Here is a 25,375-nt window from a genome sequence, read left to right as displayed (position 1 = left end):
ATGCCGGGTGGATCCCAGTCGGGCGCATGCGGGAGTCTGTCTGACTGCGTCCCCGTTTCCAACTTCAGAAAAATGAAAAGAAAAAATAAATAAAAAACAAACAACAACAACAACAACAAAAAAAAAACACTGTCTATTCTACACACGCCTATTGCCATGGACTGGGGGATTCAAGGCACTGAGAAAGTCTCCGTCAGAGAAAAATATGGCGAGGCAGGAAAGCAAGGAAGTTTTCAGAAGTTTCTCATTAGTAAAAGCTAAACAAATACAGTCGACCCTCCATTGACCAGAAAACTAAATAAATTATGTAATTTCTTAAAGTATTCTGAAAAGTAAGGGTTCCTTTTTGTTTAAAAATGAAACTTCTGCCTGATCTGTGGTGGCACAGTAGCTAAAGCATCAACCTGGAATACTGAGGTCGTTGGTTCAAAACCCTGGGCTTGCCTGGTCAAGGCACATATGGGAGCTGATGCTTCCTGCTCCTCTCCCCTTTTCTCTTTCTCTCTCTCTTGTGGTTTTTCCCTCTGCATCCTCAGAGTCCTAAAATGAATACATTTTTTAAAAATCTTAAAAAATGAAACTTCTGTTATCACAACAGGGGAAAAATAATCTTATTACAATTTTAATATTTGTATATATCTGTTTATTTTTCTTGGAGTGGGCATTTCCATCATTAGCTTGAAACAACTAACACACATAAAGCTAAAAAATCATATAAAGAAACAACAAAAGAATAACATCAATAACAGTTTCAACAATGGAAGTGGCACTTGGTCATTTTTATGGATATGTGTATGGGGGTGTCAAAATGGCAGAAGAGAGCAGGAAAGAGGCTTTTGCCCAAGATGGTCAATAATAATGAAAACTAATCATGGGACTCAGCCCTCGTACCAACCAGCAGATTGCCTGAAGTGAAATGCATCATGACTGCTGGCCTCCAAAACATTCTGTAGGTTAAACCTGGCTTTTGTCTTTTGAATCATTTGCAAAGATGTTTTCGGCCTCTCAGCAAATCTCCCCTCTAATATTTAATGAGCAATAAGTACATTATGAACAGAGTCAAACCTGGGACAAGAAACTGTATTTCTCTGCTTTCATTTCCTTCTATTGTCCCTGCTCCTTCTTCTTTTCTCCACCTAAATAGCATCATTTAAAAAATATAAAATATACCTATGTTTTTAGTTTATGGGCAAGACCATCCTTGTGATATTTTTTGAGCAATTCTGATGTAATATATTGTATTTGGCACAGAAATCAACTGGTGACTAGTCTACATAAATGCTATCCTATACAAATATTAGCAAGGGAGAGCAGAATATCAGAGCAACCAACAAATTACAGATCATCTGTTAAGGAGATGTGAGAATGCATAGACAATGGACCAGTGGGGTGGTCATGGCATCACCTGGGACAGCTTATGTGAAAGGACTCTAAATGACAGAGCGCTTTGGACATTAAAGTCATTAATATTGTTGTTATTATAGTATAACAACTGATCCACTGTGGGGAAAATAAACCACAAGAAGGTAAAAGTTCTGGTCAGAATTAATACAAGGAATCATTTCCTCTCTATGTCAAAGAGTTGGCACTTGGCAATAATAACGTAACATATGGAGAGACACACCTTGGGTCTAAAAAATAGAAATTTGAATATATAAATATATATCATGAAGTATGGTAGGATACAAATAGATGTAAAAATATGCATTGCTTTCCCTGTTTCATGAGCTTAAAAAGCATATAATTTTGTGTTGTTGACTGTTGAAGCAAAGTTAATAGACTCTTTTGGTTCTCTTAAAGAAATGTTTTCACAGTATATGTCATTACAGTGCTGAAATCTTACATGTCAAATAGACATCTGAAATATTTGGGGCACAACCAAAAATAACTAAACTTTAACATAGATCATTCCAGTAACATGTTCATTCATATTGTTTGTGGTACTAAGAATGGAGTGGTGAGAATGAAAATTCATCAAGATTTGCTACTTGGCCCATTTGGAATTAAGTGTTTGAGATAGGCAAGTAATCCTGTGGGTAGGATATCCACAATATCTTCATCGTTAATTAGGAAACAGCCTGAGGCTTTGGCTATAGGAAGTATTTTAGGAAGATGGGAAGTCAGGAAGAGATTCCTTCTCTGACCTTAGCCTCACTAGTAACTGTGGTAAAATACCTGTACCCAGAGAGCATTTCTTAAGGCAGTGTTCGACAATCAAACATTCTTCAAGATGTTGAAACTGCTCAGGTTCAAGAGGCCAAAGTCAAGAATAGCCTGGCCTCATAAGGACAAATCCCATTGCTTTTGGAAGTTACTCACTGTTTAAGAATTCTAGGACACTATATGAAGGACAAGCTTCTCATTTCTTAGGTCACTGCTGCCATGCTACTGGCCTTCATTGCAATTCCAGTTAAATTATGAAGTGTAATATGTAATGTTGAACCTTCAGAAATAATGTAATGAGCACTACCACCCTCCATGGAATCAAGTTCAAATTACCAGCAAAGTCATCATCCTGATCCTAGGATGTACAGAATCTTGATCATCATTGTTGTTGTCTTTATCATCACCACCACCACCATCATAGCAATCTTAGCATCACAGCTGCAGTATCGTGATTATGTCAAGTGTGTGGCAAGATCAGAAAAAACCAGTATCAAGACACTGTCCAGTTTGGGTGTGTAAATATTATCCTGTGTTTCTTGGCCCATTTAGCAAACACTTTCTTTTCAGTGATAAACCTATGGCCTCCATATGGGGCATGTTCATGAAGAAAATATTCATCACACTCATCTCTTCCTTGTTCATAGTAGTGGTAGGGCACTTTTCTATACCCTTCTGTCCTAGAAAAGAAAAAAAAAGGAGAGAAAGATTGAGATAAAGAACAAAGCACTCATTTACAAGAAACCATTATGTGCCCAGTAAATGCATTTACGTGCAAACCTATGCATGAATCTAGTCCATGAACTCAGTTAAAACTTTTATGTATAAAAGCTTTTAGGAAGATGTACCAGGTCCTTAGTGCTTTAATAAATCAAATAAAATTTATATATCACACCAATTACATTCAAACAAATAGCTAGCTTTTGAAGGAGGAAATGGTGCATAATGGAAGCAACCTTTGGATAGCCTGATGCTCTTACAGAGCATGAAGATGCTTTGTGATTATCCAGGGTAAGATATTTGGTTCATCTGTGCTCCTACATTCTTATAGTTAGGGTAGAAATATTTGATCATGAAGACTGTGGCTTAATAACCATTTTGAAAATATGATTAAAACACTTGCTGAAATGTATTGTGCCAATTGTTGGTAGGAAAGATATTTCGTTACCTTGATGAAGCATGTAAGGTTTGTTTTATTATCTAATTAGAAACCAGCCCACCAACAGGGATATATGTGGTTAAAGACACCCATTTTAAATAAGAATCTGACAGATTACTCACTTATTTCCAGAAATTCTTATTAAGCTATCAGCTTCTCTGAGGCTCCAGGACATGTTGTCCTTCATGATCAAATATAACCACTGAGTAGATAACCATCTATCAAGTCATTAGCACCACAGAAATGACAAACTTGCTTTGCAAATGAAATAACTGCTAAGGTGGTTCTGCATTTCTAAGCCACACGTCCCTGATATGTCACTGATTAAGGGGAAAATGTTCCTTCTGACATTTGACATTAGACTGTGGTAAATATTTTTCTTTTTATCACTCCTCAAAGTCACAACTTGATACACTGACAATGAAATGTCATGTCAGCAAAGAACACCGGGAAGTAATTGTTGCTTTATCTCTTTCTCAGATTTATGGTATTAAAATGAATTGTGATATTTTGACAAGATATCAGAATTGGAGATGCATAAAAATAATTTCCTGTGATCTTACTTGCAGTAGGTGTCATTTATCATCCCGTAGACGTGAATGCCATAACAGGCATCCATGGCCAGGATGAAGGTAAACCACCCAGTGCTGAGATAAGAGCCAGACTGGACTCTGCGGGGGAACAAAAACAACGAACAAAACAACACAACACAGACAACACACACAGAGCAACAATAAAGTGTGGTGAGAAACAAGCCACTTTCTGTCAGAAACATAGCATTTGTTAGCAGGACAAAGCATTAAGAAACTTGACAATCTGTCAAAGATTCACACTTATTTTGAATTATCTCTGAATAATTTATGGGCACGCTTCTCACTCTTACTACCTTCAGCCTAGAAGCTATGTTGTATGGTAGAGAAGCCATATGGCAAATATTTGATGTCAAATAAGCCTGCTCCTTTCAGGTGGAAAATAATTTGTTTGATTTTCCATATGACACAAATTAGTGCTGTATATCAAAAGACAGGTTTTCTACAAGTTGCTTGGAGCCCTGATGGGAACTGAATGACAATAGTGCTATCTGCTATCCTGGACATATCACTTTCTCTAAGGCTGGCTGGGTTTCTAAGTGTAAACTGGATGCAGTGGAGGTGAACGACTTGGTCTGGGAAACCCTCTGAAAAGTTTTCCTGCATTGCTTTCCGGGCCTCATGAGACAAGACTTTTCCTTTGTAAGACCTGTCTTACCAGTCTCTTCAACACATTTTTATTGAACACCTACTATGTGCCCATCACTGTTGTAGATTCTGAGGATATAGCAGTTATCAAAACAACTAAAGTTTTTGTCTTCATCGCAACCAGAGGATTGGATTTGGAGGTGGTTATGTTATAAAGGTTAGCCATGGAAGTCTCTTTCTTTCTTTCTTTCTTTCTTTTTTTTTTTTTTTTTGATAATGGGAACAAAGATCTGAAAAAAAGGGGAGAGGTAAGGAAATGGGAAGAAGCCATGTGGACTATATTGCAAAAACAAGCTCATGTGCATATTCTTTTGACCACCTCTTGGCCACATAAGGATGGGCCATGGGCTGGAACACGTCCATACTGAGAGATAAGGAGTTCTCACAGCCGGTGCTGGATTCGCCATCGGGTGTGGGGCTATTCTTCTTACCCTGTTTCAAACTTAAAAAAATGTTTGTATCTTTCAATTACAGTTGGCATTCAATATTATATTGGTTTGAGGTGTACAGCATAGAGGTTAGACATTTATATAACTTATGAGGCTCTCCCCCCAGTAGTCTATCTAGTACACACCTGACACCACACATGGCTATTGCAATATCACTGACTCTATTCCCTGGGCTGTACTGCCCCATGACTATTTTGTAACTGCTAATTTGTACTTCTTAATGTCTTCACCTTTGTCACCCAGTCCCCTGACCCCTCTCCCATCTTGTAATCATCAGTTTGTTCTCTATAAACTTTTTCTGTTTGGTTTGGTCACTTTTTTATTTTTTTATTTTTATTTTTTAGATTCCACATATAAGTATAATCCTATGGTATCTGTCATTCTCTCTTTGACTTATTTCAGTTAGCTTGATGTGTACTTCTCTGTTCTGTTTCAGTGTGTATGTGTCAAACGGCACCTGGCCAACCTCAGTGCTGTGTCTGTGCCCTGCAAAGAGGGGATGGGAGCCTTCATTCTGTGGCACAAAGGGTTGCATGCAGGCCATTGGCCCTGAGTTCGCTGCTGGAAAGGACCAACTGGCCATGGGGTACCAATGCCCACTACTACACTGATCTTGTTCTACTTCTCTGTGTGAGTAAAGTGTTGTTCTAGCTAGTGCTATGTTATGTTCTAGCTTGTGTTATGTTTTCCTTGGAAACTCCAATATCCAGAGACAGTGGGCAGAAGGGTTTGGACTTCTACTCCTTGTGATGGTTGACAGGTGCCACTTGCTTGACAGACAATATGAGAGAAAAGTATTTCAAGAAAAGGAAATGCTAAGAGCAAAATTACATATATGTAAATGTGCAGTGATGAACTGAAGGGGGAGATGCAGAGCTGATTGGAGGGGTCTGCCAAGTTCCAAATGGTTCAAGGGAATGTTTGATGACAGGTGGGATCTCCATACTTGTCTTTAGCCAAGGTGACCCAATCCATCCAAAACAGACAACTGCTTATCTCCATAAATCTCCCCACTCACGGGCATTGGCTTACCCCAGGAAGTTTGGCACCTGTGTAGCATCACTTCTAAAAAAATCAGTAGATTTACTACATCTAGACTACTTTGCATACTGGAGCCCAGCCAGCTCTCCTCCTACTAATAACCACTCTCTGGGAACAGCACTCCAGTCAGTAGCTGCTCCCCACTGAAGATCAATACTGCTAATGCATTTCTCCAGTACCAAGCCTTCAGTATGCTATAATTAGGACCCTGAGTCTTTTGAGTCTCCCTCTCTCTCTTTTTTTAAAACAGGAACTGCTTAGTATCAATCACTTATAGCATAACAAGCATTTCAGGAGCAACACAAACTCAGAGTGCAGGTTGGTAACTGGATATTTTAACCTTTATTTTCATTGACTTCGAGTGATTTGCAAGGAGAGATAAACCCAGCCTATATATGAGTGTGTATATATCCGTTCCCTCTGCTTATTGTCACGGAATTTGAAATGCCACAACATAAATATTTCCTTTGTATCTCCTAGCATGTCTTCCACATGGAAAATATTCCAGAAACAGGACCACAGTGAATTCATGCACTTTCCTCTGTACGGAATAGTGGTGGCAGCATGGGTGAGGAATGGGTGCCCCATGGGCATGAAGAGGTACAACAGGGAGGTAAAATATACGCAAGGTCCCCTCTGCTTCTGTAGCTGAACCTGCACTCAATTCTGCATTATGGAGTCTGAGGAGGAGCAGCAACGATGGGAACTGCTTACCGCTCCATCTCCTTAAAGAGCCCTTGTCTGAAAATTGGGAGAGATCAGAAGAGGCAAGAGTCTTGAGAAAACCTCTCAAACTGAATGTAGAAATTTCGTCTACATACCAATATTTTTTCTGGTTATTATTTCTACTAAATTGCATGCCCCTTTTTTCTCTTCTCGCCTTCTCATACGACCTTTTCCACCTTTCTATCCTCTCGATCCTTCTTTATACCTGGTTGACCAAGCTCTAGTAGAGTTCACTAAAAATTACAGCATTTTTTTTGTATACAGTGAGAAAAATCAGGTCTCACTTATTCACCCATTTATTTATTTTTTTCAACACACATTTATTGGGATCCTATCATATGTCACGACTACAGTAGAAGTTGACAATGAGTATTTTATTTTATTTTATTTTTATTTATTTATTTATTTATTTTTTCATTTTTTCTGAAGCTGGAAACAGGGAGAGACAGTCAGACAGACTCCCGCATGCGCCCGACCGGGATCCACCCGGCACGCCCACCAGGGGCGATGCTCTGCCAACCAGGGGGCGATGCTCTGCCCATCCTGGGCGTCGCCATGTTGCGACCAGAGCCACTCTAGCGCCTGAGGCAGAGGCCACAGAGCCATCCCCAGTGCCCGGGCCATCTTTGCTCCAATGGAGCCTTGGCTGCGGGAGGGGAAGAGAGAGGCAGAGAGGAAAGCGCGGCGGAGGGGTGGAGAAGCAAATGGGCGCTTCTCCTGTGTGCCCTGGCCGGGAATCGAACCCGGGTCCTCCGCACGCTAGGCCGACGCTCTACCGCTGAGCCAACCAGCCAGGGCCATGAGTATTTTATTAAAGAGCACAGGTTCTTGTGGGGGAAGCACACATGTTGAAACAATTGATCATGGAACAGTGCAACAAAGCTCAAAGCCACGCATTTCCTCTGAGTGGGCACCCCGTGCAGCACAGGGTTGCGAGTGAGGCTGCCTGGTTTCACATTCCAGCTCTGCCACCACCTGAGTGGGAGGCTTTGGACAATTTATTTAACCTCTTTAGATCATCTTAGTGTTCTTGCCTCAAAGATGAGGTGGTTGAAATAAGTCATAGGTAAGGTTTCTTCCAATTCTGAGATCAGATGATTCTGTGATTGTCACTCTTCAATAGTCAATCTGTTTTAGCCTTTAAGCATTTGGCAGTACCATGCTCCCAGCATGTTGGATGTAGAGTGAACAAAAGCATCAGTCAGTCAGGTCACATTTAATGCCCACTTGTGTGATGGACATGCCACTGAATATCTGGGGTGTATATTTCTATATAAAGTTTTTCCCTCACAATGGTAGTGGCTGTTGTCACTATGCTTTCAGAGGGAGGAGCTCTGTGTTCACCCCCTTCACACTGCTGCTCATGGAAAGTGCTGAAATGGTTGTTCAACACCAGTGACGCACTGGGCTGTGGTATTGAGGGTAAAGCTTACTTTGAGTGAGAGATAAAATAAATCTAAATTAGAAGAAATAGATTTTATTCTTACGTCCCCCCCCCCCCTACTTCCCTAGGAGCTGCTGTCAAGGACCAAGGTAACATTATAGCCCCAGAATAAAAAAGGGATCTTTTGTGTGACATATGGACCATTTTGCAAAATGAGCTCTCCTGGCTCATTCTGGTCCACCCCAGAGAGCCATTTTCTGTAGTTCAACAGTGAGTTTTCAGAGCAGAACCCTCGAAGGATAAGGAGCACCACTGGCAAAGCAGCCTCTCTGCACAGCCCTCTGCTCTTACGAGAGGAAGAGAGGGCCAGGGGTTGCAGAGTTCAGCATCTGGTCAAAGATCTTTCCATTTCACCACATAATAAAATTTTTACCGTATTTCTGATACTTGTTTACATTTAAACCTAATCTGATTTATTTTGTTTCTGGGTAGGCAGGTCATAATAATTAGCCCCAAAGCTCTTTAAGTGAGCGGTGCTGCATTTGATTCAGCCTAGGGAGGCTCGTGCTGCCCAAGTGCTCTGTCCTGCAAACAGCACTTAATTGGACAGTTGCATTTTCCTTCCCTGGTGCCTCTGATATAGTTGGGATGAGAAATTGTGTGAGGTTTTCTACCCACAGTACATGCTAGGACTAGCAAAGTGTTTTATTTTATTTTCTGAAATTATTCAGATGTCCATATAGATGTAGTGGAATAATGGCAGCTGCTAGATTAATTCAAGGATTCTTCCAAATAAGTGACCTGGGATCTGAGTTTCTAGGGAATTCACTGGCTTGAATGGCACAGGCTCTGGGAATTCTTGTAGCTGCACTGTTCCCCAGCTCTCCTGCTGTGTGGGCATACTAGAAATGAAATATAAATTATACCCAACACACCTTTGAAGGTTCAATAAAAATAACAACAAAATGACCTCAGCTGATGTATGTGAAATTGTTTATGACTTTCAGCTTGGAGAGACCCAATGCTAATTATCAGATGCCTTAAAAAAATTCTAAAAGGGTGTCCTCTGGGGCCAAATATCATCTTTTAATTTGTCACTCATGCACACAGCACTAACTGTGTACCAGCTGGCCATCAGCCATAGCATTTTTTATATCTTCCACATTTGGGGATCGATAAAAATCATTATTGTCATCTACAAACAAACAATCAAGAGTCCCATAGGGGTGATAAGAGAATTTAGGTCCTTAATTCAGTACAATAGGAAAGCCTAAATTAATGCAGCAGAATAATGAGCCAGGCATTGAAAAAATAAAGGCAGGAGTGTGAGAGGAAGCTATCAATCATTTATTTCCACTGGCCAAGTTCTGCATCCCTCTGCTCCTCGGTAATCAAGATACTTACCACTTGGAAACTACTTAAATTTACTTGCTCATCACTTGGAAAAATGATGCTGTCAACACCTTGATATAGCACATGCTTGAAGGCATAACATTTAAAATATAATCTTTCATCCAGTTTATTAACAATAAAATATACACTACCTAGCCCCTTGATGATTACCCCGGTTCCTTGATGTCTAAAGGCCATCATGTGTCCACAGGGATTTGTTGTGTGTCAAGTAATCCTTATTTACACCAGTCTCAACATTTTTAGCTGTTAGCATCCTTCATTTGCCTGCACCACTGCGTCTGAGCATGCTCTCTCATCTCATTTCTGGAAACATATCGTGAAGCATTTTTCGCCTATTTCTTGGTAAGGGGAGACTTTTCCCTTTTGGATAACTTTAGGGGAGGAACTGAGGAAAGTGAAATGTTCACACTTCAAAAGAAAACTGGATGACACAGATAAATCCCATCTATTTGCAGGATGCTGTTCTAATCATGGAACACCATTAGCTCAATGACGTGGGTTCTGAACTCAAGAAGCTTATACTTTGATGGGCAAAACAATAGCACTTTCTCTACATCAGGGCTTCTCAATCTCAGTGCTATTGACACTGTAGGTGAGACAATTCTTTGTTGTAGGGGAATACCCTGAGTAGTAAATTCTCTTTCACATTTCACCTCATTCCCCTGTTCCAAGCTCACCTGTGCCCTCGGAGGGCAGTGGCTTTCTTGATTCCTCAGTGCCTACTCTTGGCTTGAGGCGGTTTGCCTTGTGGATGTTCCTAACTCTAAAAATACAGTTTCTCCTTATCTACAGTTCCCAGCTGGCCTATACCTAAAGGGCAAGTCCTGGCCTGAAATGGGTGGAGAGAAAAAGAGTCGGTTGGAAACAAGAATGAGCAGTCCAATAGCCTCAGTTTCTGTGGCTGCCTCCTCCTCATGGAATGGCTCAAAGTTTGAAGTCTAAATTCTATGGTTTCTTATTCTTTTCTTTCATGAACTGAAGAAAACAAGTTCTGGATCACCCTGAGCTAACATTTCAAAGGCATAATAATCATTTATCAAAGTCCAAAGGAGATCAAGACCCTCCAAATAATGAAGTTTTGTTAGACAGCACAATATTGGCAGCACCTTCGGAAATCTGCTATACTTAGGAGAGAAAAAGAAATTTTAAAAAAGAGTCAATCCATATTTCATGTCTTGTTTTAACTCTATTGGAACTCATCAATATATTCCACTGGCAGGATAAATAAAAATGGCAAAGTAAGTTTCCATCACCTTCCTAGGGAGAAGGAATACATGACAGAGTATAGATTATTCAATTAAAAACATCTGTTCCTCCATTTTTTTCAAAAGCACATGGAAAATGGAAGAATACATTTAAACAAAAAGTCTAGGTAAAAAAAAAAAAAAGCAGCTGATGCTTATCAGTAGTATTTTGAGCTTCAATTGAACATTGTGAACCAGTCTAATGGCAGCAAAGCTCAAAGTGTGGAAATAATTTCAGCTATCCCCAAGTCATATATTTTTGCATATCATTTGATTGTTGGGAGGTATAGAAATACTCTGGAATTTACCTATTATATTAACACTGCATATTGGTACTGTTGGGCAGATAAAATGTATTATGCTCACTTTGTTAAAGAGGCCGTTGCCCAGGTGATATTAATGTGTGTTGAGAATCGTTGTAGCCTGAGGCTTGGTTTTGGGATTAAGCCTTTCCCACCCTTTTTGATGTAGGGCGGTACAATCCAATCATGCCTCAGAGAAGTGACTTTGTATTACAGACTTCCCTGTTTTGTATATTGGATTAAGAGTTTGGATTGCTACACTATAAAATGGGGACGAAGTGGGAGCTTGGGCTCTTGGTTCCTGAGATTATCTTCAGCAGAGAGAATAGAGCCAGCAGCGGGAGGAGGCCACGTGGAGAAGGCCAGGAAAAGCAGCCAAGATGGTGGAGTGCTGAGTGAGATGCCAGTTTGTGTAGAGTTTGTATCTGGGATAAGGAAGGAGATGGGGAACTGAGGAGAATAAGGCTGGTGAGCTAGAAACCTTTGATTCTAGGAAACTCGGATAAATCAGTAGCTTTGTGAGCACTGAATGTGACTGGGTTTTGGAGCCCAGTGTGTATTTTTACTTGCCTGCCGGGTGCAAGCTAGATTAAAGACTATGGCCCACCAGTTTTTGGCTCCATGGTTTCTTTACCGACTGTCCGAATCCAATGGGAACCTGCATGGGCCAGGCTGCTGTAATAGTAGCCCTGGCTACTGGCTCTACAGGTACTATCTATCAATAGGACATGCCCAACAAATTTTCAAACAGGAACAACTTTCTGCAAATCAAGAAGCGGAATTCTCAGTCTTGGCCTGAATCATTTGCAAATGGACATAAACGTTTCAAATGGTTAAAAACATCATTCTGTGAATGGTGCGTCTTAAAAGAATGTGCCAAATGAAAGGAATGCAAGCCTGGAAAATAACAAACAATGGATCCTGGGAAAACGGAGAAAGCAGTAAATCTTAGAGGAAGCCTGTCCTACCATTCTGAGCAGCTAATGTAAAATGCCTGTGCTAATCAGTAGGCTCTTATACTGTGAATATAACAAATAGTTTTTTGCTATAGAATCAACAGTACTCTGTGATGTGATGAATGCAATAAAATTGTACATAAGGAGCATAATAAGAAATGACTGTGTCCTTTTTAAACTGTACATTTAAAAGTAAAATGGTACAGCTCTCAAAGGTATGATTTATGACTGCTATAGAAACAGAAGATGCTACTCACAAAAATTACTTCATTCATTCATCTCAGGAATTAAAAGGTTATTTCACTCTTGCCCTTGGGCTACAAAGGCCCATCAATTGGAAATGTTAATTTGAGGGATTTCATTCACTTTCTTAAATAAAAAATGGAACCTCAGAAATAGCAGGAATGGATGTAGTGTGGGGATGTTTTGGGGCTGCTTAATTAAGACAGGGCTGGTTCCTTAGCCACTCAGCATTGACTGACTTGTGTCCCCTCAAAATTCACCTATTTAAGCCCTAACTCTCAATGTGATGGTGTTCAAAGGTAGGGCCTTTAGAAGATAATTAGCTTTACATGATGCCATGAGGGTGGGGCCCTGATGATGGGATTAGTGCCTATATAAAAAGAAAAAGACACACCAGAACTCTTTTTCCTCCCACATGTGAGGACGCAGCAAAAAGGCTACAAGTCGGGAGGAGAGTGTTCGCCAGAAAGCAACCACACTGACACTCTGATTTCAGACATTCAGCCTCCAGAACTGTGAGAAATAAATTTCTCTTGCTGAGCTACCCAGTTTATGGTATTTTGTTATGGCAGCCTGTGCAAGCTAAGACCTGGGGTTTCTTTTAAGGGCCCCCCACATAATCCTAAATTCCCTACTGTGATTTCTAGCACTGTTCCTGAACTTTCTCATCTAGTCATGTCAGCCCATTTGCTGCTTTTGTGCATGTCAACCTCTGTCTTTTTTACTCTCTTTACTTGTATACACTTTCCATTTTCCTTAAGTGCTTCCCCCAGGTGCTCTCCAGTTTCTAATATTATCAAGCTTTGATTCTTCTTACTCTCATTTATTCCTGAAAAAATTACTGAGTACACTGTAGGTGTGAGCCACTGTGTCAGGTACTGGAAATAACAAATTGCCCCTGATCTCAACTCAGGGTCAAGTGGAGATGACAGACTCAATGATCATCTTTAAAAATAGGAACATAGGGAAGTAATTCCTCTGCAAATGCTATAGGGATACCAAGGGAAGAACAATAGACACAGCTGGAGGGAACTAGGGAAAGTAATTCCTTCCCTAATAGGAGGTAAGAGCTGAGCTATGGATTAAGGCTAAGAACACCAGAAAGAGAAAAGAAGGACAGCCTTTCAGGCAGAAGGAATGGTTTGTGCAGTTGTACTGAGGTATGAGAATAATGGCAATACAGAATAGTTCTTGGCCCTGAATGGTGGGCTCAGCTGGTTGAGTGTCGGCCCAGTGTGTTGATGTCCCGGGTTCAATTCCCAGTTATAGCACACAGGTCATCCCTCCCCCTTCTCTTCCTTACTCTCTGCCCCTCCCCTCCTGCAGCCATAGCTCGATAGGTTAGAGCACATCTGCTCTGTGGAGCCTCCATCTCAGGCGCTAAAAATAGCTCGGTTGTGAGCCTGGCCCAAGATGGGCAGAGCATCAGCCCCAGATCAGGGTTGCTGGGTGGATTCTGGTTGATGCATATGCAAGAGTCTGTTTCTCTATCTCCCCTTCTCTCACTTGGAAAAAGAAGAAAAAGTTCTCAGATGTCCTCAAACATGGGATGGACCTCAAAGCATCTTCACTGTTATTTCCATAATAGATCGGTTGTTAGAGACAGGATGCATAAGTAATACTGATTTATTTTTCTTCCTTACATTGTGTTTTGAAATATTAGAGATATCTTGATGTTTTGTATAGCTAGTTTTTTTTTTCAGATGATGAAAATTTATGACTCTGGAGAAAAGTATCTAGGGGAAAATTGGAAGAATTATGCTTTTTCTTTCTCATTAAATTTCTCATTAATTCAGAATTGAGAACAAATGTAAACAAATATGACTAAGAATAAAAACAATTTAAAAATGTGTGATGCTAACGGATGCACCCAGTAGTGTTCATCTGTGTTATAAACTGAGTTGCAACTCATGAGCAAACTCATTGAATCTCCACTTATCACCAAGCCAGCTTTCTCAGTACACACCTGGAGGCTCTCAACTTGTTTTATTTAAAAGGGAAACAGTTTCTACAAAAACATTTAATTTACCGAGTTCTTTTCTTCTTCTCCTTTTTTTTATTGATGGAAATGAAAACAGATACCATTGCTGCTTTCAGGAGTCCTTTGAAAAACCTTTCAGGTCTGGAAACACTGAGCTAAATGACTTCTAAATCAACATCTCCTGTACCTTGTAAAGGTGCTGGAAGAATGGGTGATACTATATACCTTAACACCCAATCTCTACCCTAAGTAAGTCTGCTGCCTTCCCTGCATCACTGTTTTTAAAAAGAATGGCTCATAATTTTGAAGACATGAGATATTATGGACAACCTCTGTGGGTTCTAATTTCAGACCATTCAAGCTACCATAGAGGCCCTTGTCTCAATAGCCATAGATTTTTTTTAAATTGGGGTGACATTGGTTAATAAAATTATATAGGTTTCAGGTGTACAATTCTATACTGCATCATCTCTATATTGTATTGTGTGTTCACCACCCCAAGTCAAGTCTCCTTCCATCACCATCTATTCCCTTTTTGTCAATAGCCACAGATTTTCTTTCAACTTTCCTGTGCTAGATTGTATTATTCATTCCCTCCCTGGACATGGCTTGCTCATGGATGTAGAAACTTTCTTGCCTCATTGACTCTGAAGTTGCCAAAAACTTGCTTTGATGGAACATAAGTAAAAGTGAACATTTGTGACAGTTCCCAGTAGAGATATTAAGAAGCACCACAGGTTCCAATTCATTGCATTTCTTTCCTCCATCATGGGAACAACACATCCCAGATAGGGGATGTTCCTTCAGCCTTGGCCCTCAGATACGGAAGCTCATGCAACAGGTATGAGTCTAAAACCAGAGCCAAATTCAACTGAGCCTAGCACAACTATAGCTGATCACAGACCTGTGAGTAGGAAATAATGTTCTTGTAAGCCATTGAGCTTCAGAATTGTTATGCAGCAAAAAGTTGTGTTGGTCAAACGAGTTTGTAAATGTGATGTATATGTTTGCTGGTTTATTCAGTAGTTTGCATTGGGTGTGGGGGATGGGCTGTGGGCAGACAAGGTTGTTATAGCCTAAGGCTTGGTTTTGGGACTAGTCCTTTCCTACATTTTTAATACTGGGATCTTTTAAGGCTAAGCTTTTCCCCACACCCTTGACTGTTCCATGATAGGGGGTGGTGCACTCTCATGAGGAATCCTGTTATGCCTCAGATAAGTGACTTTGTATCAGAGACTTCCTTGTTTATATATTGGATTAAAAGTTTTGATTTCTACACTATAAAATGGGGCAGAGGAGCCCATGCTGGAGGAGTGCAGAGAAAGGCCATGTGGAGGAGAGGAGAAGCAGCCAAGATGGCAGAGTGCTGAAGGAGAAGCCAGTTTGTGCAGTTTGTGCAGAGAGAGGGAGATGGGGAACAGAGGTGAATGAGACTGGTGAGGTAGAAACCTTTGATTCTAGGAAACTCGGATAAGTCAATGGCTTTGGGAGCCCTGAATGGAAAGGGAAATGTTTTCCCACTGTGTGTATTTCTTGCCCACCGGGTGCAAGCTAGGATTAAAGCTAATGGCCCACCAGTTCTTGGCTTCGTTGTTTTATTACCATTAGTCCGAATCATATGCGAATCTGCATGGGCCAGGCGGCTGTGATGGTGGTCGTGGCTACTGGCCTTACAAGTTGACTATACTTATTCTGACTAATAATAATAATTGCTATTATTTACGGATCATTTACATGAACTAGACATTTTTGTCAAGAGATCATCTCATTTAACCCTCAAAACAACTCCATCCTATAGAAGTATTACTATCTCATTACACAGATGAAGGTTCCCAAGATCTAAAGCACTTGCCCAAGGACAGTTTAACACCAGAGAACTCAGATTCTTAACAGTTCTTTGTTGGTAATCATCACTCTCAGTATGGCCAAGGCACTGACATGGCTGATGGAGAAGCAATCAAGGGTCCTCAATTTCTTTCTGGTTCTACTGTTAACCCTCTAGAAAATCTTCTTTTGGGCCACATTATTTTTGATGGCGGAATAAGAGGATTGGCCTAGGTGGGTTTAGGACCTGTTATCACTAATGTTCTGTAACTGTAGTTATAGTAATGCAATCCATGTTAGAGAGATTATAAATGTACAACTGTATTTTTAGCATAGGCTATCACCACTTTATAGATTTTATGTTTATAACTTCAGGATTCAAAACACTTTTAAGAATTTCACCCATGGTTATGTTCAAATAATAGCTTTATGCCACTGATGCAGACATATGCATCGACTTTAAAAGAAATAAAGGGTAAGTTCTGAAATGAAAGTCAAGTTTCTGGATCCACTTCATTCCCCAGGCATGGCTTCCTTCCAGCCCTTAGGCTCTATAACCTTTGAATAAATTCTCCTCTTTGGCTTGTGTTAGCTGAAGGAAGCATCTGTTTCTTGCAACCAAAGATGTTAAGTTGAATTAGTTGACCTCTAAGATCCTTTTCAAAACAATGAGACTATTAAATACCTAGGCATAATTAAGGACTTTGCTTCTAGTTAAACTTTAACTCTTATTAACAATCACTATTTGATCTGATCCTAGTTTTATTACTTAGGCTTTAAAAGTTGCTTCTTTCTAACTTACCCTTCAACTTATCTTGAAATCATGCCCTTCCTAAATTGATGTGGGCTTCAGTATTCTGAATGCTAATCACCTTTCTCTACCTAAGGCAAAGGTGCCTGTTCCCGTCCTAACCTGATAAAGGTAATTAATGGAAGGTTTTGGCTTTCTCTTCCAGTTCTCTTATCACCCATTCTCTCTGCATATACTTGCTTTAAGACTGAAGAAAAGAAAAATAAAGAAATATTTTAATCAGGTAGAAGTCTATCTGAGTAGATAAGAGACTTTTTCCTGGCATTTTACCTTTGTAGAGGAGAAATGAAATGACTTCCTTCTCCTTAACTGTTTGATCTGACTGGAACTTAAGTTCAGCTAGGCCCCTTTCCTTTAGAAACAGTCTTAGCACAGACTCAGACTCAAAGTTGGTGCTTCTGACAAAAGATGCTTTTTGTGCCTGTTTCTCTTTCAAAGAGAAAATTTACATTTAAAATGAACTGTTGAACAAGTAAGTTTTAACAAGGTTTTAAGGCCGATTTGGGGTGGTTTCACCGCACTGAAGAAGATGTGGTGTCCAGGCATGTTGTTAAGGTCTGCAGGACCCCGGGGTCGTCACTGAGCCAGCCTCAGCCAGACCCCGAGTTTGAAAAAGAAAACTTTACAAACACAAAGCAGTGCTGACCTTCTTGTTAAGACTAATTTTGCTGCTGCTCCTGCCTATCTGAAACTATTATCACTTTTCTGACTGAGTTCCATGGCTCAATAAGTCCTGAAATAAATTATTTCGAGGGGAATATTTATTTTTTAATAGGAAAAGCAAAGCTGTACTCCCATTTCCCACATCTATTAAAATTGTTTGTATCTGGCTCACTAACGAAGGATAATTCAATTAGAAGAGATCAACAGAAAAACTGACATACAGGTCCTCAGGCACTGAGAATTTCTGTCTCTAACTTAGAGAAGGAGGCTTTATTTGTCAGTTTTTTCCAATTGGCTGACGACATTCATTGACTACCTTATGTATAATACCTTTGCCGAACAATAGGCTATCATCTGTGTATCAAAGCAGGCGCTGATCTAATTCTTCTGTTCCAGCACCAGCAAATTCCTAAAATGGGATTCCTTCTGCTCCGCAGAACAGCTGAGGTCAAATGACCTTGAAACAGTCACAGCTAATTGAGTCTCATCTATTAAACCAGCAGTTTGCCCACTAAGGTAGAATGTTATTTACTTTTGCCCAGAAATTTCAGTTCTAAAGACTCAATCCCCCCCCCCCCCCGTTCTAGAGATGGCATAGGGTTTGAGAAAAAAAAAAAATCTTCCTTTGAAGTGTATCCAGATTTTCCAATGAGCTAGATTCCTCGCTTAGTGGAGTGAAGAATTTCTCTCATGGAGGTGGTGTCTCCCCCATAATATTGCTACACAGCTCAGGTTGAGATCTATGTGGAAAGGACCTGTGTGTATATTCTTACGGTCATTCTGTACCCAGGAAGAAGTCCTTCTGTGCACACCAACCCCATACCAGAACATCTTCCTTATCAGAACCTCTGGAAACTTCCTCTTTTCATAGTAATTTATTCTGCTCACACCAGGAAAAAAAAAATCAGGAAGTTCCAGAAATGTAAAGAAGAGAGATTAATTTCAACATTTAAGGACCATCCATCTGATCAGAGAGGAGATAACGGCAATAATTCCCTTCTTCTAACCAGAAGAGAGGACTTTTTTTCTCAATAAATGATTTGCTTATAGTCAAAGTCTTTTACCGATTGTCATCCTCAGAACAAACAGCAGCAAATCAGAAGTACAGACCCCCAAATCAGCCAGCAGCTCCTACATCCCCATCTTTGCCCCTTCCATCCGCCTCCTGGCACCCTGCTGTCTCACAGGGGACTCTGTCCAAGACGAGTGTGTGAAGATGCTCTCAGCGGCCTTGAAGGCAGGTGGTGAGAGAGCCTGGACCAGGGATAGGTTAAGTTTTGCACCTGCTGCAAAAGAGACAGCTTTCCGGTGTCTCCAGGAATTCTTCAGGCCCAGTAATTCTGTTGACCGTGAGTAGCCAAACTGCCATAAAGAGAGAACCAGAATGCAGAGCCAAGACAATACATCCTAGAAAATGCCAGGAAGAAATACAGAAAATGTCTTATTTGAGCACAGCTGACTGAAATGTGAGAATGTTGTTCCTCTCCACAGATTTTCCTACATTGTAACAGTCACAGAATGCCAGAAGTCTCCACACAGAGCCTAAAAATAAGGACACAGGAGAAGGGTGGGGGAGACCCTCCCGCCAGCCTATCTGCGTCCACCAGCTGATGCTGACACTTTATGCCTGTGTCTCTGACTAAAGGGGCTGCAGAAAGTGACTAGCAGAGCACCTGAACTCTGAAAGCTGCTGGACAGCACCGGGAGATAACACTGCTCTTATATCTGGAGCCCACTTATTGGCTTCCTTCCACTGCTCTTTCCTTCCTCCCTACGTCGGTGCAGCCTTAAAGGTCCATATCATGCCAGGAGGATGAAGACAACCACAGGTTTGCTTTCTGTAAAGCCATAACACTTTGAGAAAGCTTACCCCAAATTAAGAAAGCAGGCTGAAGGTAGCTGCCCTCCTTCCTCAGGAACTGGATAAAAGGGGCTGGTGGGCGATGCTGACCCACGGGGGTCTCACTGGCTCCCTCCCCATACTGCAGCACCAGTCCTGGTGCCCCTAGACCTGAATACCCCCCCCCCCCACCATTTCCCACTCCAGAACCCTTCACTGTCACCAGGGACCAAAAGCTCTTCATCCAATTCCACAAACACAAATCCGAGTCCACAATCCTTCCCCCACATGCATTGTTTTCTCAGTTTAACCATCAGTGCCACGATTACCGATTACCGGGCCAGCCCTCGGCAGCCTGGAGCCCCGCCTCCCTTGCCCAGCACGGCTCTGGTCTCACTGTCCCCGGAGGCACCAGGTCCAGTCCTCTCCACCCTGTCCCAGGCTCCATCTCCTACCAGTGCAACTGACAATGGGTTCTGACTTGACTGTCCTGGGGGTATAGATTGAGCACTAATACTTATTAGAATTAAAAAAAAAATTCCTTGATGACTATAGTGTGATGTATGCAGCCAGGATGGAAAAATCACTGCTATGAATGGTAGTTAGAATTAAGCTGAGTTCCAATTTATTATGAATTGAATTAGCTTTTGAGGATTGGCTTGACAATCTAACCACTATTTTGAAATTTGTTTCTTTAGGAAAATGTGCCCCAATTTATGAATAACTGATTTGCAGATTGACCGGAAACTTGCCAGTGAAGATATATTGGCTGGCAAAGATGCCCCATCTCAGATAACTGTGTCTGGCACATAGGAGGTACTCAATTTGTCCAACTTAGTTGCAAAATTTTGGGAATGTAGGCTGTTGCTATGTAAGAAATTGTCAGTATTTTTCCCCAAGGAATTTTTGACAGTTTGCCAATGTTTTCTCATTGATGCTATAACAGAGACACTTACTGATATGTCTCAGGGTTTCCCACATGTCAGGGATACAACCCACATCACCATTCAGAATTTGGTGAGCCTCACATGCTTCCGTTGTAGCCACTTACCTCCAGAATCAGCTTTTAATCTGAGCTTTATTGATATATTAACAACATAGGATCTATGGTAAATTTAACCTATATACAATGTGATGATTAGGTACATGTATATGTTGCAAAATGACTACCACAATTAGATTTGTTAAGATCTCCCTTCCTTCACATTATTACAATTTGTGTGTGTGTGTGTGTGTGTGTATGTCTGTGGCAGCAACATTTAAGATATACTCTTAGACGTTTTAAGTACATAATACAGTATTTAAGTATATAATACAGTCACCACGCTGTGCATTAGATCCCCAGATTTTATTTATCTTATAGCTGGGACAGAATCATGTTTAAACTCCCCTTTTTCAGCTAGCTGTCCCAAAGCCCAGCCAGAATTCCAGCTTTGCCACTCAGAATTGAAATGTGCTCTGTACTTTTTATAAAGAACAAATCATAGCAAAGGGCTGGTGATATACAATGTGCCAAAGGAAAAAAATAAATAAACAAAGATGGAGCTCCAAAAAAAAAATGGGAAGATGTGTTTTGTAACTTACTGAACCCACACTAGACATATCAACATCAAGAGGTGTATTCACTGTTAAATCTCTGAAATCATGAGGTAAAATATCAATTTACCAAAATTAATTTTACTCTTTTGAATTTTCACTGCAAAGCAAACTCTCAGAAGATTGTGTAATTTGTACTTTCCTGAAGTTGTAAGGCACATACTAAATTTGATCTCATGGCAATTAATGTCTTAGGTCATTCTACAGACACAGGCAAGATTTTTTTCATCCTGTTTTTGGCTGCTGCTGGCAACTCTCTTACTGCATGACCTGCTGCACAATAACAAAGTCCAAAAAGTGGCTATTTGCTAGCCTCTTGCAGGAAATCTTCCTTAGTCTTCACGTCAGCACAAAGCTCACTCAATTATGTTCAGCCTCAGAAGTGTCATTTTATTTATCAGAAGTCCACTTTCCAGTTTTCAGATGGCTTTATACCTTTCACTCTGAGCAGCCCTGATTATAAGGGCATTTGCCATTCACCTTGGGCTGAGCCTGCAGTGATCCCCCATGATGAACATGCTGTTAATAGACCGCTATATGTCAGAAAGGTGCCTGTGCCGTGCCTTATTAAGGCCTTTTAAAACCCACGCTACTGATTTTCACGTTGCAAAAAGCCAAAAAACAAAAACCAAAGAACCCAAAAAACAAAGTGCTCACAGCTGTGGTTCTGTGAATACTGTTTAGGAATTAAAAGTGATATTAATGCCATCACGGGTCATGTCAGATAGTATGTGGCACCGGCTCCTGAACTATTTTATTTCACTAACTTTTTTGGGTGGTAGCACCATATTCTCCAGGACATGTGTGTCACCCTTGACCTTGCTCTCGTCCTCATCCTTCATGCCCCATTACTGAGTCGTGTTAATCTGTTTCTTCATGTGGTCCCTCAGCTTCCGTTTCTTTTTCTACATCCAACTACAACTTGAAAACCTTGAAAAACAAGGTGGCTTCAGTGTAGGCTTCAGAACAGTATGTCCAACCATTGTGGTACATCTGTGAGCCTCTGTTCACATTTCACAAAAGGGGATAAGTCAGGTGGTAGCAACAATTGTAGGAACCCTACCCCAGGGAACTATCATCAAAGATGTGTAATCTTGGCATTTTCTTTAAAATCACAAATCTAGGATGCAGGAAAGGTTATTTTTTAAAAAGGAAACACTCAAGCATTGCTAAGGAGAAGGATACGTTTTCCTATCTTCCCACTCAGTAATTTTCTAGGCTCAGGTGACTTTTTGTGGAAACAGCCTCCATGTATTTCCCGGCGAGGCGTTGGAACTGAAAAAGTGCAAGCTGGGTTAGACACAAAGTCAATATTCTTTGATTCAGTCTTGGCTCTTCACTGTGGCACTTTCCCCATCATCTCTTTCAAGAAGGCTTTGCAACAGGAAAATCAGATTTTTTTTTCCCTTTAATCAAGGGCCAGGAATGATTTTTAACCTTGTGATAATCGAAGAGCTTCAAAGAACTTAGTGTTGGTTAAAATAGTGCACCCATTTAAAATCCTGACTTCACATAGCAGCATACCATCAAAATCTTCTTTTGATTATGCCTTTTCTTTTTTGTATACCACTACTGAAGGAAGAGTATTTAACATGTTAAACAGAGGCCTAGCATTGTGAAGTGAGAGGGCTTGTGGGTGGATGAATTAGTTTCTCCTGACAATTCACCTAGACAGTCGTGCTTCCTTGAAGAGATCTGAAAGGAAGGGAACAATTTTCCTATTGATAGCCATTATTTCCCTTTAACATATATGTTTCTTTTCTTGGCATTCAGCACATTACAGAGAATAACCCAGGGATTTGTAATCTTAGCAGTTTCTAATTGTCTTATTTTTTATTCTTTTTTTATTTATTCATTTTTAGAGAGGGAGGAGAAAAGAGAGAGAGAGAGAGAGAGAGAGAGAGAGAGAGAGGAAGGAGCAAGAAGTATGAACTCCTATATATGCCTTGACCAAAGTTTTGAACCAGCGACCTCAGCGTTCCAGGTTAATGCTTTATCTGCTGTGCCACCACGGGTCAGGCCTGTCTTTAAAGAAATACATTAAAATTTGGTTGATGAACAGTATCACGCAATTTGTATTTAGCTGAAGGTACAATTATTTTTATTTTTAATGCTACCCAGCATGTGAAGATGCAAAAATAGCAACTTATTAACTTATTTAGAAAAAATTATTTTGAACATTAAGTTCTCTTTAATATCTTAAAATATCTGAGACCATTATTATACTTTGAGAGAGTATTAGGATAAAGGAAAAGAAAATTTAAGTGTCAATGCTAAGAAATACACCAACTAAAAAAAGAGAAAAAACATATTTCACACCTACGTAGTTGTTACATATTTTAAAAACCTGAAAAACGGATTTACTTCTCTCAATGTAATTTTTGTCCCATGTTCTAGGAGCATGTCGATTGTATAAACAGGGAAGACAACATATGCACTTATTTAGCGAACACCAAGCACAACAAGGTGCCTGCAATGACCCCGGCCCTGCACAGCGGAGATATTTTGCTTGTTAATGCTGAGTAATCCCTGTATTAGAAACCATGTAAACATCTTTGTGTGTCCTTATACCCAAGCCTTTAGCAGATCTGTAAAGTATTTTGTAGATTACAATATGGCAGCTCCCTGAATAAAGCGTTTTGTGGCTCAGGGAGGAATCGATTTCAAAAGTGGCTTTAACATCCCATTTCCCCCCTTACACAGCATAAGAGTCCAACCTCGTCCCATCACTGCTTCAAAGAAAGTGTTTTAAAAATAGGATCAATACTCCTCGACCCTCTACTTGGGATTTTAGCCCCCACCATTCACTGGGCTCGGGTGCCTCCCCCCTCCATTCTTGTCACCTCACTTTGTTCTCAGCATCAGGGTCAACGTGCTCATAGTGAGGTTTGATTCTCCTGCCTGGGATTCTATCATGTCCTGCTCCCCTGACCCGACTTTGATGCTGCCTGTTCTGTGGTGAGCTGGAGTGACAAGAGCAAGGAGTTATTGCTCCTAAGCAGAGTAGGCTGTCCGAGCCGTCAGCCTCCCGGAGCAAACAGCAGTCATGTTTACTCACAGTGAAGGAACATGGAGGCACTTGAAGCCTCATCAGTAAAGAAAACAGAGCTAACTGGAGATTCAACTACAAGCTCACTGACAACCAGTTAGCACTGTATTTGGGTTCATCTCTCTTTTGGCTCTTTTACAGAAACTATTTCAAGTTAAGAAAACAAAACCTTATTGATAATTCCTACACTGCATAAACTGTTCCAGAGCCCAGAAAAATATGAAGTTCTCAAGTTTATATTACCAGTTCAGCATTAGACTGATACTGAAACTCAGGGAAAAGTCAAAATGGGATAGGGACACAAAATTACAGTATTGTACAATCCCACTGGTAATGGCAGATTCAGAAATCCTCAGTGAAAACCCAACCAACCAATCTTAGCACTAAATCAAACACCTATGTTCTATGGCCAGGGAGGTTTCATTCCAAGAGTGCAAGGGTGATTTAATATAAGAAAAGCTAGTAACAGCACAATTCTTAATGTGTTAGATTGAATCTTATATTAGTGAAATGCTAATAGGTATTATATGAGGGAACGGTACAGGTAATGTTTGGAAATGGTGGGTTTAACTGCATTTTTTTTTTCAGTTTTATTGAGATATAACTACAAACAGCACTGTGTATAGAATGATGACTTGACTTTCATATACCATAAAATGATTACCACAATAGGTTTAGTTAACATCCATTATCTCAGATACAAAAAAATGTCTTTTTCTTTTTTTCTTCAATTTTATTTTTTCTTGGTTTTTGGTATACAGCTTAGTGGTTAGACAATTATATACTTTACAGAGTGTTCCCCTTGATACCTCTAGTACCCCATCTGGAACCATACATATCTATTGTAATATTATTGCCTGTATCCCCTATGCTTTACTTACGTTCCTGTGACTGCTGTGTAACTGTCAGTCTGTGCTTCTCAGTCCCTTCACCTTTCTCCCAGTCCTCCAACCCTCCTCCCCTCTGCAACTACCAGTTTGCCCTCCATGTCTACGAGTCTGTTTCAATTTTGTTCTTTACATTCCACATACAAGTGAAATCCTATGGTATTTATTTTTCTCTGACTGACTTATTTCACTTAACAAAACACCCTCTAGGTCTATCCATGCTATGACAAATGGTAAGATTTTCTTTTATATGGCTGTAAAGCCAGTAGCCAGGGCCACCATCATAGCAGCCCGGCCCATGCAGGTTTGCATTGGATTTGGACAGTCAGTAAAGAAACAATGGAGCCAAAAACTGATAGGCCATTTTCTTTAATTCTAGCTTGCACCCGGCGGGCAAGTAAAAATA

General features: G+C 40.5%; 1 protein-coding gene across 2 annotated transcripts in view; it reads right to left on the bottom strand.

Moving 5' to 3' along the window:
* Window positions 1-647: 647 nt before the first annotated feature.
* Window positions 648-25,375, bottom strand: part of ST6GALNAC3 (ST6 N-acetylgalactosaminide alpha-2,6-sialyltransferase 3) — a 598,932-nt gene continuing 574,204 nt past the window's right edge. Inside the window, exons 4-5 of one of the 2 annotated variants that reach the window (XM_066376584.1) lie at window positions 3,886-3,993; window positions 648-2,843 (exon numbers count right to left, since the gene is read on the bottom strand). In XM_066376584.1, coding sequence (XP_066232681.1) covers window positions 2,657-2,843; window positions 3,886-3,993 — 295 coding nt within the window. In that variant the 3' untranslated portion in view covers window positions 648-2,656. The remainder of the gene's footprint in view (window positions 2,844-3,885; window positions 3,994-25,375) is intronic. The other variant, XM_066376585.1, reaches the window with a different exon arrangement.

The sequence above is a fragment of the Saccopteryx leptura genome, chromosome 3 (assembly GCF_036850995.1).
Source record: "Saccopteryx leptura isolate mSacLep1 chromosome 3, mSacLep1_pri_phased_curated, whole genome shotgun sequence".
NCBI lineage: Eukaryota > Metazoa > Chordata > Mammalia > Chiroptera > Emballonuridae > Saccopteryx > Saccopteryx leptura.
This window is presented reverse-complemented; position numbering and strand designations above follow the sequence as displayed.